Source organism: Parasteatoda tepidariorum, chromosome 10 (assembly GCF_043381705.1).
Source record: "Parasteatoda tepidariorum isolate YZ-2023 chromosome 10, CAS_Ptep_4.0, whole genome shotgun sequence".
NCBI classification, from domain to species: Eukaryota; Metazoa; Arthropoda; class Arachnida; order Araneae; family Theridiidae; genus Parasteatoda; species Parasteatoda tepidariorum.
The window spans coordinates 1,409,980-1,431,856 of NC_092213.1; the positions used below are offsets into that span (position 1 = coordinate 1,409,980).

At 26.5% G+C, this 21,877-nt stretch overlaps 1 protein-coding gene across 1 annotated transcript in view; it reads left to right on the plus strand.

The window, feature by feature from the left end:
- LOC107439068 (serine/threonine-protein kinase/endoribonuclease IRE1) overlaps positions 1-21,877 on the plus strand; it is a 54,740-nt gene that overhangs the window by 8,984 nt on the left and 23,879 nt on the right. Inside the window, exons 3-11 of the mRNA XM_043047281.2 lie at positions 1,187-1,323; positions 4,142-4,270; positions 8,145-8,187; positions 10,269-10,330; positions 11,266-11,325; positions 12,113-12,296; positions 13,324-13,405; positions 16,728-16,836; positions 20,563-20,864. Coding sequence (XP_042903215.2) covers positions 1,187-1,323; positions 4,142-4,270; positions 8,145-8,187; positions 10,269-10,330; positions 11,266-11,325; positions 12,113-12,296; positions 13,324-13,405; positions 16,728-16,836; positions 20,563-20,864 — 1,108 coding nt within the window. The remainder of the gene's footprint in view (positions 1-1,186; positions 1,324-4,141; positions 4,271-8,144; positions 8,188-10,268; positions 10,331-11,265; positions 11,326-12,112; positions 12,297-13,323; positions 13,406-16,727; positions 16,837-20,562; positions 20,865-21,877) is intronic.

Consider the following 21,877-nt stretch of genomic DNA (forward strand, 5'->3'; position numbering starts at 1 on the left):
TATATATTATTACTTTTTTTGGTTGTAAAAAGTTAAGCACTCCTGGAATTTTTTTTTATCTTGTAACTTATTTTTGAATCTTTTATCATAAGAGATCAATGAGAAAGTATTCACAGCCATATAATTTATCTTTATCTGTTGAGTGCCTTTGAAAAGCTACTTATTACTTTAAAAGGCAAACCTACTTTACAATGCAAAAACAGTGTTATTATAGTATAAGTCCAGATACCTCCAAAAATCATAACAAAATGTTTCAAATTGTGATGAAGAAAAAAAAGAGTTAAATTATTTTAAGCTAGGAGTATGACAAAAAAAAAAAAAAAACACTATACAATAATTATATGTTATTATATATTGTATTAAAAAAGTTTTTTTTGAAAAGGGAAAGGTGTAAGATTGATTGCTTAGAGAACAATTTGACAAATCACATAAATTTCTGATAAAATTGACACAAATCAGACCCAATTTTATTGTATAAAATACACCAGTATTCAAAAGCCTCATTGACACTATTAGAGTAATTTCCGAAAATGGAATTCGTAAAATAATGTGAATTTACAATACAGACTCTTAACTTGAACATGTTCAAAAGTGATTGTGTGCATGTTGTAATATTATTACAGACATAGTGATAAAAAAAAATTTCTTATTACTGCAAACAACCCTCAAGATCACTTCAATTTTTCATTAAATCATTGTGAATTGAGTGTTGCATTAAATGGAAATAACTCAAATGCGTGATTCAAAATAAAAGATAAATGTCCATTTTTTTAAAATAAAATGTAAGTTCTGCAATAAAACTTAAATTGAAACTTTTTCCAAAGATTAATTTGCTGGGTGGTAATAAGAAGGCAATTAAAATACAATTGTAGGTAAAAATGATTTTGCTACTTTGTCAAGGCTTAGTCGCAGTACTGTTTAAATAAATTGAATTTACAAAAAAAGATTAATTTATCTACTTTCAGTAATAGTTAAAATCATTTTAAATTAAATTTATAAGTTTAATAATTAAAAAGGAATTAAAAATTTCATTAATATTTTAAATATAAAATCAAAATACTACTGAAAATCCGTTCTTGTAGGTAGATATGTATTATTTATGTGAATGCTTGAACTAGATTATAAATTGAATATATTAAATGACATCAACTAGTTTTTTTTAATTTAATTTATTTGGCTGTTTTAGAAAAGTGTTGCCTGATCCGAGGGATGGATCTTTATACATTTATAATCAAGCTATGCAGGATTTTAAGAAGATGCAGTTTAGCATTTCACAATTGATTTCTAAAGCTCCAGTGCGAGCTGGTGCTCTACTTTATGCAGGTAATGATGCAAAGAAATAAATGGAACACCATGAATAACTTTTGATATAATGATTATATTTTCATGTAAAAATTCAATCTTAATAGACTTCAAATATGCTAAATAATTAGTGCTGATGATATGACAAGTTACAAAATCAGATGAAAGCATATTTTCTCGATCGAATTTTTTAAATAAAGTCTTTCATTTAAAATTTAATTTCTTAAGAACTATTTGATTGATTTTGCTCAAATGTCTTATTTTGCGATTCAAAATTACATTCTATAAAAAAATGTAAGAAATTGTGTAATTAGACTGGCATGAAATAAAATTATAATAAATAATTATTAAAAACTATTTTTGCATGTAGTTATCTCTACATGAACCAACCTTTAATTATTTTTCAAAAGCTTCTAATTTTTCTGTTATTTTGATAATAAGTGAGAATTACTTTGTGAAATACGCGCATAAAATAGTATAATAAAGTAATTTAAAAATTAAGTATCAAATTCAGTTATTATGTAACATTACATATTTTGATAAATTTTGACTGTAGTACGTGAGTGCCCTTTTGAAACTCAAAATGTCCTTTTCTGTGAGGAAGCTCCCTGTCCCTTTTTTTAATTGCTAGGAAGAGCTCTGTTAGATAAAATTAAATCTTGCATGTTTGACATTAATTATTTCAAAAATTAAATTTGAATTGATCTCTGTTTTTTATATGATTTTAGTAAAATTTAAAAAGTAAATTGTTTAAAAGTTTTTAAAATTAGTGAAGTACTTTAATTAAAAGTAGTAGGTTCTGATTATTAAATAATCAGCCTAATTTTAATTTTAAACAATGTTAAATCATCTAATTGGCTCTTAGTAAGAAGCTGTTCCAATTGAGAAATCAATTAGTACTAAATATTTTAAAACAACTATTAGATTGATTTAATGAAACTACTGAACATTTTATAAAAAAATATTTTTTAGTTTAATATACACTACCGGTCAAAAGTTTAGACTCACTTTTATTTATTTCAAAATTTTCAAAAATAGTTAAATGTTTCTGACTTAAACATACAATTTATCAAACATAATCACAAACAAACATCTCAAAACTCATTTTTCTTTTAAAACTGTTCATTATTTTTTCATTTTGCATCTATTCCGTAGTTGATAATGAAATGGACGAAAGTGCATGCAAGTACCTATTCTAAAACAAGTGTAATTTATTTAATTTTTTTTATTAATTCTTAGTTTATAAACAATTTACTTTTCATCTTCTTTTTTGGTGCTAATTAATTATAAGTTATGTTCATGGCAAATTTTAAATATTGATATAATAGCCTTAATTAGCCGGAATAACTGGTATATATTAAAAACAAAAAAAATTTTTTCCTGCTATTTATTGAAGAAATATGGGTCAAAAACGAGAAATAAGTGTGGAAACACGTGCAGTTATTATTGCACTTCATGCAGAAGGCTATTTAAGTAGACAAATTGCCTCTAAAACTAATGTTTCTCAGACCACTGTTGTCAGAACTTTGCAAAGGAAGAAAGAAACTGGCCAAAATAAGAGCCGCCAGTGATCAGGAAGACCTAGAATAACGTCCAAACGTGAGGATAAGTTTATCCGCATTCAAAGTAAGCGGCAGCGGACTCGAACAGCACCAGAAATCCGTGAGGAATTGAATGCTACTTGGCAGAAAATTGTGACAGTATCTACTGTACAATGTCGACTTCGTGACTATTGTTTAAAGGGTTGTGTAGCTGCTAGAAAACCTCTTTTGAAAAGACAAAATAAAGTAAAACGACAGCAATAGCTAAAAAACATGTTACCTGGTCTTTAGAACTGTAGTCAAGAACTGTAGTAGTTTGTTTACGGACGAATCAAAATTTGAATTGTTTGGAAGCAAATGAGGGCAGTATGTTCGTCGTTTAGTTGGTGAACGTATGACAAGTCAATGTTTACTACCAACTGTGAGGCATGGTGGAGATTCAGTCATGATTTAGGGATGTTTTTCCGGTGATAAAGTTGGAGATCTTGTAAGAATAGAGTGTATTATGGATAAAAAATATTATCACAGAATATTGCAGCGTTACGCTTTTCCATGTGGACAGAGAATCGTTGGTCAAGGATTTGTTTTTCAGCAAGATAACAATCCAAAACATTCATCGAAATTGTGTAGAAACTACATTGCATCAAAAGAAAAGAAAAAAGTACTGAAATATATGGATTGGCTCTCTCAAACCTCTGATATTAATCCTATTGAGCTATTGTATGATAAACTCGATAGAAATGTTACAAAAATGAGATGTACCAATCAAAACAAACTTTAGGAATCTTTACTCAGTTGCTGGAACCAGATATCAGCTAGAACATTACAAAAACTAGTAGAAAGAATGCCAAAAATATGTGCTGCTGTGATTAAGACTAAAGGAGGATATTTCGAAGAATCCAAGATTGGGCGAAACTCATAAGTTACGCATAAAGTTATAGTTCATACCATATAAACGTACCTACATTTCTCAAAATAAAGTTCATTTAATGTAATTTTCAGTTTAAAAGAAGTCATTTTTAATTGTTATTTGTCTATTTTTAAAAATTCAGGAGTGAGTCTAAACTTTTGACCGGTAGTGTATATTTATTTGATAATTCTTTTGACTGATAATTTTATTTTATTACATAATCAATGTTGTTTTAGTTATCTTCATGGAAACAGATTTCTTAAAATATATATTGCTGCACGAGATTCAGGTTTTCTATCTCCCAAAGCTGATGTGACATGTCTAAACTTATTCGTTACTTAAATTATTTCAAAATTATTTAAAGTTGTTACATAAAATCTAATTTTAGGTAAAAAGATTGATTCATGGATTGCTATTAATCCTATAACTGGAGAAAAATTGAAAGATTTCAATTTTGGAAATACAGAAAAAAAGTGTCCTGCTCTTCATAAAGATACATTTTTTATTGGAAGAACAAGTATGATTCTTTATTTTTGCATATTTTTTCATGCTTAATGTATACATTATTTATTAATTGAGAAATAACTTACTTCACTTAGAGTGAAAGTCTAAAACAATCATAATTTTCTTACAAATTAGATTACTCAGAACTTTATCATTATGTGAACATTTATTTCTACCAACAAAGCCATTCATATTTATTTCATTTGTCATTTGATTGATGTTTTTGTGAATTATTTCTTGGTAAGTCTAAAAATAATTATATAGAAATATTTTTAAAAAATCACTTTTCAAAATCAGAAATATCTTTCATTTTTATGTACTAGATTGTAGTATCAAAACACAATTCAGTTTTTTTCTTTACGTTTTATGAAAAATTTTTTTCTGTCTTTATTATGTTATTAAGTTATCTTTTCATATCCTGATAATTAGGGAAAAGTTTTTCTATAATTTTAGTTTACTTCTGTCTGGCTTTTTCTCTATCGTAAACTATCAGAAAATCTGAACTCTTATTTTATTCACAATGTAGATAATAGAAAAAAACCCTCTTTAATTGAATAAATTTCTTTTGATTTCTCAAAAGCGAAAAAAGCTTCTAAATTTCTGTAAACTTTAACTGATTTCTTAAACTCCAATTGTTCTTCTTGGTCCAATTTTTCTTGAATATTTTTATGGATCATTTCTTGAAGTCCACTTAAAGAAATTGAAGTCGTTTGAATAATCCATTCCTAAAGAAATAAACATGTAGGATATGTGTGTATAGATAAGAATATTCATCCTTGAGATAGGAAAGAACTAGTTTAATTTAATGAGTTCAGAAGGAATTTTAGATTCAGGCTGAGCTGCATGGACCTACTAAAACCTACCCTGTTCTACTAAATGTAAACCTACTAAAACTGTTAAAACATAATAAAACAACATGTAAATAGGAAATTTATTCTAATAACTGGGCCTCAAAATGTGCTCAGTGGCAGATTGATCCTAATAATTTATATTTAATAAATAAAAGCAATATTTAATAAAAGCAAAATAATATATATTTACAAACAATGAATTAAAAAGTTTGTTACAGTTACATGGAGTTAAATTTTTCAGTTTACTTAAACTAAATGTCATTAAGCAATTATTAGAACTAATATAGAAGTTTTTTTTAGTTTCTGCCAGTTTTTGCAGGTTTTTACCGGTTATAACCAGTTTCTGCCGGCAAAAAGCCAACCCTGGTGACCAGTAGCCATAGGTCCTTTCCATTTAACAGCAACTTTTCAAACTTTTACACTGAGATTAAAGTGTATTATTATTTTTTAAGAAATTCAATCTAGAAATAATCTAAGATGTATAAAAAAGTTAATTCTACAATAAGAATAATAGAAATATGTAAAAAAAATTTAGTAAAGCATTCTAATTTTAAAAATATTTGGGGTGACAGAATACCTTTAAATAAAATATGTCAAGGGAATCTCTTTCCACACGAATTTTTCCACCACATATTGATGGATTCAGAAGGATCAAAATTTCGAAGGGAGATATTGGACCTTTTAATAAAAATTCTGTTATCTAGAGTTTCTGTCTCCATTTATGTACTTTTATCATAAATTTTTTTTTTAAAAAAAAATTAATAGGTGGTTCATTGAATTTAAGCTGCCACTTTTTTTTTGTCCACTTGCCACATGGCAAGTGGTTATTTTTAGGTCTATTTATTATTGTGCTAAATATTGAAAGAAACTTAATTAAACCCCATTATTAATTGATTGAAAAATTAGCTAATTTAAGCAAACATTTATATTTTTTGTAAATTACAGTGGAGCATCGTTTATACGACGATCACTTATACGACGTTTACATTTATACGACGTTTTAGTATGGTCCCAAATCATTCCTATTCATTTTAATGTAAAAATATATCGTTTATACGACGCACAGAATCAGTTATACGTCGGTTTTTAGATTTTGTTCACATTTAATTTTTTATTTTTTCTTGTGTATTTTAAAAAAGGGCGCAATTTGCCAACATGAATTATACAGAAAAGGGTGCTAACAAGAATGCTTGGATGACGACGGTAATTTTTACTAGATGACTGAAAAAACTAGACAATGTTATGAAGAGGCAAAAACGAAAAATTTTGCTATTCATTGACCAATGTCCAGCGCACCCATCGATACTAATTATTTTGGAAAATGTGAAAGCTCTCTTTTTTCCTGCAAATTGCACAAGTGCGCTTCAGCCATTAGATTTGGCCGCGATTAGAAATCTAAAATTGCATCATAGAAAGCAGTAAGTTCAACTCGCTATTCAAAGCATTGTAGAGACTAGAAGCAAGAAAATATAATTAAAGGTATCATACATTCAAATTGCTCACTGCAATTTTTCTTCTTTGGTTATTTGTTTGTTTTGCTTTGTCTAATTTAGAAATTTATGTAAATCAACACGTTAAACATTAAAATTAACTGAAAACAGAGTTAGTTTCAGTTTTAGAAGTAAAAATCGATTATACGACGTTATCGTTTATACGACGTTTTTCGGTGGTCCCTTCGGCGTCGTATAAACGATGCTCTACTGTATATTAATTTATTTACCAGGGAATATATATGAGTTATGATTTTTTGGAAATATTGATGTATATCTAAGCAGGATATAGAAAATTCTCTGAACAAACGTATTATTATTATTATTTTGATTGAAATTCCCTCTCAATTTTGCTTTGTTTTGCATAATAACTTAATATCTTTTTCAAAATATTTTTAGAATGTAAAGTTAAGATATAGTTAAAAACAACAATTCTATTTCACACAATTCTTGAATAAAGGAGCCTATGTGTTTAAAATAATAAAAATCGAAATATATTGGAGTAGTAATAATTTAAGAAATTATGACTAATAAATACAAAAATTAACATATAATGTTATTTAATTAAAAAACATTTTGCAAAGCGACACATCTTTTAACAATACAAAATTTTGTAGGAATTTTTTTGCCTTGTTTGCACAATAATACATATTCTGCTCTTCCCTGCATATAAGTAATAACAACAGATATTGAGAATTAAAAATTTTTGTTTAAGAGTTCAGACAATTATTGATGACCACTTTACTTTAGTTAGCCTAAAAAATCTGCCTAAATTGTGGTGTAAAAGTATTAAAATCAATATTTAGATTGATAATAATAAACAACTCATAGTTATTACCTGTAACCTGTAATATTAACTGAATAGTTATAACATAGCAAATAATATTGATCTTAAAGTATTAAGAGTGTTTTGTTATTAGAAAAATCAATTACCATAATTTCAATAATTTCAGCTACATTTTTGATGCATTATAAATAATATAAATCATAATTACAGTAGTATATAATGAAAGTAATATGTATGATTAACTATCCAATGAACTGTCCTTATTATTATTAAAAATTAACTGGGCCTTGGTTTTTGACAGTTTTCAACAGGTTTTTGACGTTAAAAATTTGATTCTTTTTTTTTACCATTAGGAAATTTTTTTTACCAACATGATTTTAAGAATTTGTTGCAACAATGTAAAGATAATTTTTTATCTTCTACTATTTAAAAATAAAAATAAAGTAAAAAAGTTTTATTTTTTATTTAAGTTCCTTTGTTGTCCATCCCTAATAAAAAATATTGCAGCCAACTAAAATTTATAGTTATTTGTGTTACATAGTTTTTTTCTATACTTGTTAGTTCTACAGATCTTTCATAAAGTATTTTATAAATAAAATTTAAAAAATTAAATGATTTTAAAATTTAAAATTCTCTCTAAATTATTCCGAAACTCAAAAATGGACGAATTACTGAACTAAAAGAATTTTGTTAGGTAGAATGCATTTTATCGATCAATATCATAATTATTTAAAAATATGATTATTTTTTCTGTTTTAGCTTATGAATTGTCTACTTATGATGTTGACTATGGCGCTCAGTTGTAAGTGGGATGATTTTTTGCTCTTTCTTACAACCTTTCAATAAAATTTTTTGAATTTCATATCAAATTTATTGCAACAATTTTCAATTTTTCAATAAACATCTTAGGAATTTTCACTTTGTAAAATGTTGTTAAATATTAGTTTTTTTAAATAAGAAAATTGATCAAATGAAAAACAAATTTAATATTTTTTATATTTTGTAAACTCCACTTTATTTTTTATTTACATAACTTTGTCAAAGTCTGGTGTGCTGCTCTTTTGTGTGTACAAATAAATCATAATAAATGTAATAATCTCATACATTTGTAATCAATTATTTGATTATACATAGTAAATAATAGAAAGTGAATAGTAGAAAGTAAGTAAAATAGCAAGTTTAAGTTAACAAAAATTTAAAGTAAATTAAGATATAAATAAAAAAGCTACAGTATATGTAATAAGTCTAAAAAATCAATTAATGATTCATTTAATGATTAAATGTTCAACTTAGAAATCAAAATTTAGTTTTGAAATGTAGCCTCATTCTTGTAATTTTGATCTTAACTGCAATTTTGAAGAGAAAAAAAAAGTGAATCAAACTTGTAACAAAAATCACTTTATGAAGGGCATTTTGAATTAAACTAGTTTATTTGAGAAGTAGATGTAAAAGCTAAAACTTTTTTTTTTAAATTTTTTTTTCTTCCTAAAAACTTTATTGTGTAAATATTTTGTTTTTATTTTGTATACATACATTATACATAATTTTGAGGTGTTTGCATATTTTTGTTAATATTATTTAACTTATCAATGTTATTGTCTAAGGTTATGTTTTGGTTGTATAAAAATGTTACAAATACTGACTTTTAATTAATTATATTTGACCATTTAAAATAACATCATGTTATGATAGTAAATAATTTGAAAATACACTTAATAAGAAAATGAAATATACAACAAGCAGTTTATTTTTATTCACATTGTCATATTCCATTAAACAAGTTCAGGGACTTGTTTTAAATTTGCAAAATTAGAAAAGTAGCAATTCGTAAGTACAATTGACAACTGTTGTTTCTGGTGGCATTACATACAAATAAGGCTAGCATTTCAATTTGTAATTGATAATATTTGGTGTTGATGATACAATTTGATTTTGTGCATGACTAATATTTCGATTTGTAATAGATAATTGATAACATTGTTGGTGATAAAATTTTGTTTTGTCCATGAGGAATATCATTTCAATTTGTAATTGATAATATTTGATGGTAGGGATACAATTTTATTTGGTGCACAATCAACATCATTTCAATTTGTAATTTATAGGTGATAACATTTGTTGTTAGGGATGCAATTTTAATTGGTGCATGATGAACATCATTTAAATTTACAATTTATAAAATTCCATGTGATAAAATCTGATTTTGTGCAGGAAGAATATCATTTGAATTTGTAACTGATAATTGATAACATTTGATGTTGATGATGATTTTGTGCATGATGAATATCGTTTCAATGTAATATATTTATTTGCATTTGATGTTAGTGATGCAGTTTTATTTCTTGCTTGCCGAATATCATTTTAATTTCTAAGTAATTATATTATTGTTAACTCTTGATGTTGGTACCTTCATTAATTATTAATTCATACATTATTAATTAATCATTCATTATTAATTAGGATTAATTCATTCACAAGATGAGACGACGTTCTTACTGCAAAACAATTTATATTTTATGGTACTTGTTTTGGTTAGCTGGATGCTAGTAAATTCAACTCTTTATTTTATTTTAGTTATTTTTTTTAAGGTTATTTTGTTTTGTGTTAAAAAATAATAAAAATGATAATATTATAATAAAAATATTTTAACACTCATTTTTGTTTCGACCAATAAATTTAGACTTGAATCCAATTCTATATTGGAATGGATGGTTTTGAAGAATATAGGAGTCTTATTGAATGCAGGGGAAAAAAGGGATTTATTAGTTGTTATAAACAAAAGGTTGTTGCATTTGGGAGACAGGTTAAATAGTGCAAAATGTGTCAATTTTTTGAATTTTTAATTTGAAACACAATTGAGTCTTACATTTTCTTTTTAAATAGGTGGAATGTATCTTATATAGATTATGCTGCTCACAGCTCTGCATCATTCGATTTAGAGTATGGTAAGTTTTGTTAACTTCATACGTTTGCGTGCTATATAATTTTTATAAAGTAGAAATGTGTTAAAACTGTTACTTTTAAGTAACAAGGTGCTGTTTTTAGCTATAGCTAGTATGATATTAATACTATACATTAAAGATTTGGAGCAATATATTGGTATATCACATATTCAAAGCGTTCATGAGAGCATCCTTTAAGCGTGTGTTTGATAAGAAATATTATAACTTCTATGTAGACAAGAAGATGTTTCAATGTATGTTGCTGGTACCTAGTGGAAATTCCTGAAAATTAAATAATACATATCAAGAAATATTACTGAGTTTGAGTTTAATGCAGAAATTCCATCTTTCAAAGAAGTGTTGCTTATTTATATTACCTTAAGCCATTCATGACATGTAAATATCCGTTACAAAACAGCAGATTTCTGCCTTATATTTTATAAATTGTTTTATTTTTAAACTTTTGATTAAACACTCTCATAATAGACAAAACAGCTTTCACAAATAAATTATTTTGATAATTTCATTTATTCAGAAAAAGAAAACAGATTCAGAATCATTATTTTTCTTTGAATGAACATTTTTGGTCCTTTGTCATTCCTATGTTGATGTTTTTATTCTCTATAGTGTGTCGGGTAGTTGCAGTTACTTACAGCAGAAATTAAAAATTTTAATAACTGCAAAATACATAGACTTGTTAATCCTTTTTATATAGTTAATATCATTTAAAACTTCTCAAATATAGATGAAAGTCATTAAAAGAAAAGAAAAACTTTTACTTTGAAAACAGAATCAAATCACAATTTTCATTTAGTATTTTATAACAGTTCTTTAGAAGTAACCATATCATTAATAGAACACTTATTTTTTACTAACAGATACATAATATCTGTTACAGAAAATACTAGTCGTCTTTGAAAATATGAAATGTTTTATAGGTATTACTCACTTTACTTCTTGTTCAAGTGGTAGGATGCTGTCTGTGGGTAAAAGAAGAGGTGAGCTTTAAAAAATATTTTTTATTGTTTCATTTGTTATTTATTGATATACAATAAAAGCTCGATTGTCCAAATGGCACAGCAATGGGCAAATTGCAGACATGTGTAAATTTTGTAAACCTGAGCTACACCAAGAAATGTGATTTTTAATCTTATGTTTTCTAGAGAAAATTGCCTCTCCATAATAAAAGCAAAAAAATTATCACAGTCGACGTTTATGAAAAAAATTAGAATAAAGGGGAAATACCAAAATAGTTGTCCTTATAAATTTTTTTTAAAAGTTAATTAAAGAGATAGCTGAAATATTGTACTCTTTCTAAATGCTTGTTTACAATTAATTGAAAATAAAGAGGACAGGGGTACATTTATTGAGCATGGGTCGTATTTTGCAATGTATTTTCTAATATAACAATTATTATTTAGAAAAAAAATTATAAATTACCAAAAATTCTGGTGAGTCGAATTTCAGGGCTTTTATTGTACTATGATTTTAGCTTTTTTTTCCCTCTTAATTATCAGTGAAGAAAAAAACTGAGGTATACTACAGTGGCTAAGTGATGTAAAAACTGAATTTACTTTCTTTATATGAAATGTTTCACTTAAAATTTTTTTGTTGAAAATTTGAAAAGAAAAAAAAAATTACCAAGAAAATATTAAATAAATGCTCATAAATATTTCACATTTGTTTCTTGCACTGAATTTATTGTGTTAACATCAGAGATTGATGTATACTTAATACAATTATCCTTTTTTTTTTGTTTTAAATGAATAATGAAACACCTTACAGGAGATATTATGTGGTATGGTGATTATGGTTCACCCATTGTTGGCCTGTATTTACTGGAACATGGTAGTTTGCAGAGGATTCCTTTTAATAGCATCTCTCTGGACACTCTGGAGCTCATCACTGAAATACAATCAGCATCACATTGGGATCTTCTATTCTCAAAATATACAAAAGGAACACTCATGTGTGTATCTTCCCTCTTTTGTATATCAGTTGAAAAATAATATTTCTTTTCTTTAATGTAAAAATTTTTTTAAAGAAAAATTTGTTTTATTTCATCAAATTTTTATGTGTTTTTACAATAACCAATCAAAGCTCTGATAAATGCATCAGTAATGCTTAATATTATAAAAAATAATATTATAACTTAAGTCTAACTAAAATAGATAAAATTATTATGTAATTATTACAAACTTATTTCTAAATAAAATAATCAACACTGTTCTCCCCAAAAATGTGTTAAAAGAAGACCCAATTTGTCAGATATTAAATAAAAAATAAAATAATTTCAGTCAGAGAAGGTTAGAAAAAAAATCTATCATTTTAAAATACTCTTAGAAAAACAAGTTTCTTTTCATAATAATTTACCTACATAATATTCTATTTGATAAAATTTGAAGTTTCTTGTATTCAAGTAAAAATTTAGCTAAATGTATACAGTGGAAATATGTTTATTAAATAGAAATTTATTTTGCTTATAGCTTACTATGGAAATATAATTTAAAAGTTTCATACCTTTCACTCTCAATTTTTTCTAAAGTCTATTTCAAACATCGAATTATAATTTAAGTGCATTCTCCTCTCACTATTTCTCTAGATAAAACCATCAATATCAATGATATTAAACTTTAAAAAAAAATCATGTCTTTAAGAGTATATTTATTTACTATATTAAAATACATTTTCAATGTAAATTGGTAATTTTTGAAAAAATTAATCAGCTGACTTGAAGTATTTTTTTTTTATTTTTTTGACTTCGGGTGACTTAAATTGCAGTTTAAAATATGCCAAATTTTTTTTAATTAAAAAAATCTTCTTAAATATGAATTTATTTTTGTATTCTGATATTACTTTATTGATGGGCTTATGAATTTTATCTCCTGAGAATTTCAAAACTTTTATGTTTTAAGCATGTATTTATTGTACATTCAATTTCTTAAAGAAATGTTTAACGTTTCCTGCCATTATATTATTGTTTTAATATATTCTAGGAATACTTTATACATTGGGGAGTTTAATCGTAGTTACTATGCTTTGACGTCCTTGGTTGACGATAGACAATCTATTATCATTGTGAGTATTGTCAAAGAACAGTTTTAGATTATTTATTTATAATTTTTGTTAATTTTTTTATTATCTTTTTTTTAAATATTAATTTGTTATTTTTTTTAATATTTTTGTTAGTCAATTTCAATTGTGTTATTTCTATTAATTGGTTAAAATATCATATAGTTTGTTGAAAGAAGTTTGTTCTAAAACAGCAGTTCTTAATTCTTATTCTTTTTTTTTTCATACAAAAAAATTATTGCTTTTTATGCTTTTTTATTTATCTGACATGTTTTATTAGTATGTTGAGAATTTTTTTTTACCCTACATTTTCAATTCAGTAGTTGATATTTCTTTGAACTTCTAGAGATTTAATTTGTGAGAAAAACTTTTGATTTCTTTCTAAAGCAAGGATTTTCTGGGAAATTTTGTGACTTACCTTAAATATTGACTTCAAAAACATTTACTATAATTTTTCTATATATCCTGAAAAGAAAGAAACTTATTGCTATGATGGTTTCCAAAAATTTTTGATGTGTATTCTTTTTACTCAATTTAAAAACTGTTGGCTTAAACAATTTTGCATTTTCTGCAGTTTTTTAAAAATATTTGAGGAGTCTTTCAACTTGAAATTGTTAGAGATGCAATCATTATTTGAGTAATCTTTTGCAAAGAAATTTTTTGCCACATATTATTCTCAGTAAAAACTTCAAAAGAGTCATTATTTTTGAAGTTATGAAGTTTCATGTATAAGAATGTAAGCTCAGTCTACTTTTTTTGAAGTTACTATTTTTAAACTTTGCTCTTTTTTACGATTTTTAAAATTTTTTGTTCTGTTGAAAAACACATAATGGCAATCATGTACTCTTATGTCTGAAAATAATAGCTGCTTAGAAATTATTTTAATTAATTAATTTTATAACTTTTATTCTTAACTAAGTGTTAATGATAGTTTTCATATTTTTTATTTACGTGATTTTACATTAATGTTTCATATTGTATTTTTCAGAAAATACATTTTGTAACACATAATTATTGGGTAACATAAATATTTTTGTTCTTTCTACCATAAATTTTCTTTATTATTTCTATTTTTGTTTTATATTAATCATGACATCATTAGCAGAGGGAATAGAGTCCCCGGGATGGAAGGATCAAGCTATGCGATTTGTAAAGGCAGTTTTGGGAGTAAGTGTTAGGAAACAGGGCAGCAAGTGGAGCTCCCTAATTTTAAATATGCGATGTATTTGAAGAGATAAATGTAAATGCAAAATTTAGCTAAACATTTTCATCTCTAAGCGAAAGTACATAGGTATTTTTACAATGTCTATCTTTCACTTATAGTTATAATTATATTCATTCATGTTCAATACCGCATTTAATAATATATATAAGAATCATAAAAAATCTTTCATACGATAAATAAAACTGATACTTAACGGCAAATCCTGCAAACATTTTGGCAACTTTTTAGTGCTATTGCCATCTTCTAAAATAAGCCTGAAAATTTCGCAATATGCAAAACTATTTTAAAGCATAAGTCACCAAATAGTTTCTACTGAAAAATGTATATATATATAATACACTGTTTTGTTCATTGATGAATGTTTCGGGTGACCACCATTTTGTTTTTGTTATTTGTGGAGGCAGTCTTAAAATGTTGCTGAAAAAAATAGTCAATTGCGAGATTTATCTGTCTAATCAGTATAAAAAATAACTTTTTCATTTCAAACAATCAGAAACGCCTCACATTCGAAAATAATAATAAAGAAATTGACAAGATTTATCTGCTTAAACAAAAAAATGCTGTGTATATATAAGGTGTATTCTCGATATCTCAGAGTTGACAGGACGCTAAAAAAATTTGAGATAGCAAGTTCAGAACTAAATATGCTCTAAAAAGTAGAAAAATATATTCTAAAATATTACTCTAAAATATATGAACATAAGAATAATTACTAATAAATATGTATGTAATGAAAACTGACTATAAGTCTAAATACAACTAATAAAATTTTATTTTTGAAAGTAAGACAAAAAAATAATTATGCATTAAACAGAAAAGTATTGGCTTACCAAAAACTCACTATATGATTTTTTCAAAACAATTCATTTTCTATTTTGAAAAAAATTCAACATAACGTTGACATAACAAGATTTTCAAGATATCGATTGATTTACATATTGCGATTCAAGATATCGAGTGATTTACTTTGCTAATGAAAAAATTTATGAAGCTTTGCTTTTGTACTCTAATAGTGATAAGATTTTTACAAAATCAAATTTTTCTGAGATTTTAACACATTGTGACAAGTTATTATTGTTTAATCTTACAGGTTTATAATGAAATTTGAAAAGTTAAGATAAATAAAATTATGCCCTAAAAATCTTTATTGTTAAAACTTAAATTATTTTTAAACTTTATAAAAAATAAAATTTAAATATATCCTGTGACCAAATAACTAAAATAAAAAGAATAATTGAAACAGTATTTTTGCAATCATCAGTAAATTTTAGAAATTTTATCGAAATGTTTGAAAATTTAAAAATGTTTTTTTAGCTTAGTTTTTTAAAAAATTTTTTTATCAGCAGATTAGATTGAAATTTCTATCAGTGCTGAAAATATTTGCATAATTTACGCATGCAAAGATGCACACATTAAGAGCTCACTTGTTGCACTTATTGTAAATCATTTCCCCTATACTGCCATGCAATAAAAAAAATTCATCTGACAAAAAATTCTAATTGAGATTTTTATATATTTGGCATTTTGATGTGATAAACAACATATTGTAAAAAAAAAAAAAATTTTTTTTGACCAAAGCATTTTTATCCCTTTTTTGAAATTCTATTACAGCATTCATAGCATTAAAAATGAAAGAAAAAAGTTGTCAAACTACTTTTCCCGAAATCTATCGGGAAGCTCTGACATTGTTTTTTTAAATTTTGTGGCAGTATAATCTAAAATTATTTTTTCCTTTTTTTTTAATACACGAAATTAAAGTAAAAGCCATTTTATTTATTTATTCTTAAATTTACGATTAAATTTAAGAATAAATACTGCACGGTGCCTGCTACCAGGATGATAGCTATACATGTACTCATTACAAAATAGCATAAAAACTGCTGCTAGTGTATAGAGATATATATTAAAACATATTTTGAATTACTTATAATAAAAAGCCCTAATGATTCGAAAATTCAAAAAATAATTCCAATTTTTAGAAATTTTTGTTGCAAGCACTGCATAAAAAAATTAAACGCTGTGTGAAATTCTTTTTCAAAATATACTGAAAGACAACTTGTACATGTTATTAAATAATGTCAGTCATATTTTCATTATTCACAGTTTGGAAAGAATGAGCCACTTCTTCTTGAAGGACCCAACAGTACAGTTATTATTCCGGCAGTTGGTGCAAATACATCCTACCGTGATCTTAGAAATGATTTGTTAGTGGGTAAGATTTGTACTTTTTTTTATCAACTGGGTGTAGAATGTTTTGTTTTAATAGTTTGTGATGGAAAATGGGGCAATTGCTATTATTTTGCCAGTGTTTGTAGAAGTTTAAAATAATTTTACTGACACATGTGATTTTAGAGCATTTTTACTGCTGAATTGGGTATTTGAGAAGGGGAATGACCAGCTTGTATGCTGAGATGAATACTGGTGTACTTAATATTTTAGAATTTGCTGTTAAATTTGCATTTTTGTATTTCTGTATTTTTTTTTAAATTTTATTTTAATTGAGTTTGTATTGGGTTTCTGATCTATTAGGTATGATATTCAAAGAAATAGAACTAATTAAAAAACAACAACTTTTAAACAAAATAATATTTTTACCCCTTTTTCTTTTTTGTTAATATCAGGAATAATGATATTTCATTAAATATACTAAAAATCACGTAATTTTTTATTGAAAATAAATTAAAGCTTTTCAACCATTTTCATGACATTGTGCATTTAAATCTTACAAATATGTTTTGACTTTAAGCTATTTATAATCTATAAATTTTGTTTTGAAAAAACAAAGATCATCTTCTGATAAAATTCTATAAATTTATGCTGGGAAAATAAAATCAATTGGAATTAAAAACTGAATTGAATTATATTTCCATGTTAATAGACCTTTTAATATAAGTTAGAAAGCCTCTATCCACACCATCTTGGATTTTAAGTTGATCTTTGATTTTTGTTTTTGTGCTTAACAAAATTTTGATGCTATAGTATTATTCTGCATCACAATGTCTTCTAAAAGAGGGGTTGCTTTATTAGATTAGGAGAATTGGAGTTTTTAGAACTTCTATTCAATTTTCTTTAAATCTGCAATTTGTGATTTTGAATTAGTAATTTAATACAACACGTTTGCCAGTTTATCTATTTTTTAAAATTTAATTTCATTGCAGTTTAAACTGATTGGTAAAGGCTTTGAAATTTACATGCGTCAAAAGATACTGTTCTATAAAATAAATATCCACCATAAATTTATTTGTTATGATTAAGTAACGAGGATTAAAAGCATATTTTCTCCTTGTCCCTACCACTTTGACAGTTGAGTTTGGTCAAGGCTAGAAATCTCTTTTAATGAATCAAACAAAGATGTTACTTTCCTAAATTGTTGAAAGTATTGAAATTATTCTTAGATTCAAAATGCAGTCATCAGACTTCTGTTCATGGGTTTTGACAGATAAATTAACATCTAACAAAACTCTTAACTGTCATAAAATGGAAAGTTTTATTTATTTAGTATAGAAGAATACCAATATAATTTTTTTACTAGTTTTTGGATTTAAAGGGAAGTGTAATTGTGTTTTTCTTTTATGTGTTCATTTCTAGAAATTTCTTTAGCTGATTGATTACAAAAATAATAATGATAATAATAGCAACAGGAATTATGGTTTGGCTAAGTTTAATTATTGGTTTGTTTGTTGATAATATGTAAATAATATGTAAATTATAATTTTGTATAGTTTTGCTAATAGCTAAAGATTGCTTTGCTAAAGCTTAAGAAAGCTTTGGCTTAAAGAAAGCTTTGCTAAAGTTAACAGCTAGACAAATGAGCTTAGATGGCTGTATACTCTAGGGAAGTTGAAAATTACCCATAAAGATAGCATGTCTTTTACGTCTGCTTGCATATAGGTTTTAGATTCTGGCTAAATTTTCAAAAAAAAAAAAAAAGAAAAAGCATACTCTTGGCTCATATACTAATGGGCTTATATAATTAGAAATATATGAAATGTCAAATAAATAAAACAGTTCAAACAAATTAATGGTTTTATAACATACTTATTGATAAAAACAAACTTTTAACTTTTTTAAAAAATAAGTTTTTATTTTGAAAGTTTGTAAAAATTTTATACTATTATATTCTGATAAAAATAAAATATGCTTCCAGATTACTAAAATGTAGATCTTGGTCCATAGTTTAAGAAATTCTTTTTATACCTGATCTTGAGTTACTGTAAGTTGTGTATGTATAATCTTGTAGAAGCTTGTTCTTTTGCTATTCTTGACTTTTTTAATATTAGGCCTAATCTTGAATTCTAACGACATTAGAAATTTTGCATGATGATATTGTTAAAAATGAATTTGTCTAGATTTTGTACTTTCCAATTTTATCTTTTGAAAAAGATATGTTTCAAAGTGGCAACTTAGAACAGGCAGCATTCTGCCAAAGATAAGTGGTATTTATTTTGATTCAATCAAATTCTTCACCTCCTGGTAGATTGAATTTTTCACATAAGCTATACAGTTTCGTTAAATTTTGAATTTTGCAGAATGCCCTAATAAGCTGACTTCTGTGTTGATTGACTTTTCACTTTAGAAAAATATGTCATTGCCGGAAGACAATAGTTCAGAAACTAAACTAGTGTCTCAAATTTCTCCTTTTAGGAAAGAAAAAATTACCATTATTATGAAAAATGACATGGAATGTGTTGTAGTTGTTGAATCTCATATTTTGGATACTTTTCAATATTTGGTAATCAGGTTAACAGTCCACTAAAAAATGATCAATATTCTATTCTAAAAAGTAGCTTTATAAAAAACCTGAGAGTGATACTTCTAAATTATTAAATTTACTTCAAGGTATTGAACTTAGTGACCAGTATCTAACTTTAGTATTAAAACAAATGTGAGATTTAGTGAAAAAACATTTTAGTGATGATTTGTTAAAATCACTGAAAACAGAAAGATTTAAAGTGCAAATTTTAATGAGATTCAAACAAACACATTCGTAACACTAATGTGCAAAATTCCAGATGCTATGAGAGTTGTAGATACGGTTTAAAAATAAAAAAGAGAAGAAAAGCTAAAGAGCTGTTTTAAAAAAAGAATTTTATTTTATAATAATTTTACTTTTTTATCATATTTTCATCCAAATTTGCTTAAATCGGATTATTGAGGACATTCATTTATCAGAAATGAAGCATTTCCCCACTATCCTGGTTGATAAAGAGTTCTGTATCAGCAAAATTTAAGAATGTCCACATGCGCCTATGTTTGTGTAACTTTGCATTGAGGTTTGACTGTACTTGAACCTAGTTCTACCACAAGCCTAATAACTATAATAATATTGTTACACTTACTGTAAAAATGGGTTTAGTTTATTTATCTGTTATATATTAGCATTTTTATTGTTTATCAAATAAGCAATCAACAAAATTTACAATACATAAAATTACTTATCGTTTTTCAGTCATTGATAGGTTTTTAATTAATTATTTTAGTCACAAATTGATCTGTTTTCTATAACTGTGTCTTGCTAATGGTAAAATAAAAACCATTCTTATAAATGTTTGAAATATTTATCCTAACTTTAAATGTGTGTCAAAAATATAACAATGTGTATCAAAAATACACGATTTCAAAGATAAGTATTTTGTTGTGTATTATAATAAAGTTTAAAAACCAGGCAGCCATTTCAGAACTATTCACAAATACGGTCATTAGTATTGAGTCACCAGTTTTGCGGCATTTTTCAATCTGTGTCAGGACGCCGATTAAGGTACTTAATTCTAGTATCAAAACTACTGTTTTGCTGTTTTTTGATAACTATTTCAGTGTATAATCTGTTTTTTTGTTTACTTGTAAATACGCTTTTACTTTAAATCACTGCTTTTAAATTTGGTTTCTTCAGAATTAATTGTTACTCTACTAACATCCTTTTCTTTGATTTGTTACATAGGACACTACAGAATTCCAGAAAAAGATGTTTCAAATTATGCACCCTTACTTCAGATTTCTGCTGAACACAATATTCCAACATCTCCTTCATCCAATGAAGAAAACAGTCTTTTACCAACTAAAAATTTCACTACGGCCCCCTACTGTATGATGGATGGCTCTTTACCCTACTGTGAAATTAATAATGATTCTAAAATAGTTAAAACTCCTGTTAGTAGATATCAAGACCAGTTCTGGCCTGTTATCTTGTTGATTATCTTGGTAGTGCTGGGTGCTATTATTTTTGGTGTTTTGTACTCCAGGGTAAGTTTTGAATAAATACATTGCTATTAAAAAGGTCTAATACAGTAGAGCACTACTTATCAGGACACTGATTTACAAAATTTTTCAATTAACTTGATTGTGAAATTTTTTGTTGAATTTTCCAGAATTTTTTTTTATTTACAAAATTCGTCATTTATATTCAGATTTTTTGAATGTGTCAAAAAATTATTTCTTTTGTCCCTTGATATTTTTTTAATATGTTTCGTTGTTTATTGAAATCGTACAAAGGTTTTGTACACAAGATGTTCTCAAACATGTCTGAAAAGAGATAGGATAGTGTTACCTAAAAAAAAATGATATAGTAAAAAGAATAAACAAAGCCGCGTAGCACTTGAATGTGGAATTGTTTAATCATCTCTGGGAAATACACTCCTCAAAAGTGAATTTGCAACACCAAGAAATAATGCACGTAGCGTCATGCAAATTTCAGGAGCGATAGTAGTGAGATGGATATGCAAATGATTAAATTTGCGCACACATCTGATCACGTGGTACGCATATTCAGGCTATAAAGGCCAGCAACTTTCCCTTCTCATAAACGGCATCTGAGGTTTTGCGTAGCATTTGCGACTTTCGAAAAAGCGTAGAAAATGCCTCTCAGACGTCGGCGAGCTCCAATACCATCAGTTAACGACCGGGGAACGCGACCGTATTATCGAACTCCATGAACTTGGTTTGTCGCTGCACGCAATAGCAACTCGTGTTGGGCACAACGTGAATACCATCCAACGTTGTGTCACACGATGGATTCAGGAAGGTCTACGTGCACGCCGAAGAGGAAGTGGTACGCACAGGTGCAGGTCAGAGCGCACAGATCGGCGTATCCGCCAGTTGACTATTTGAGACCCTTTCTCCACGGCACGTGCCATCTGAAGCCGGTTGCCTTCAGGAGCAGGTGGATCTGTGTCCACCCAAACCATACACAACAGATTGCATGAAGTACAGTTAGGTGCACGGGTACCAGCAACAGGGGTACCGTCGCTCGCTTTACA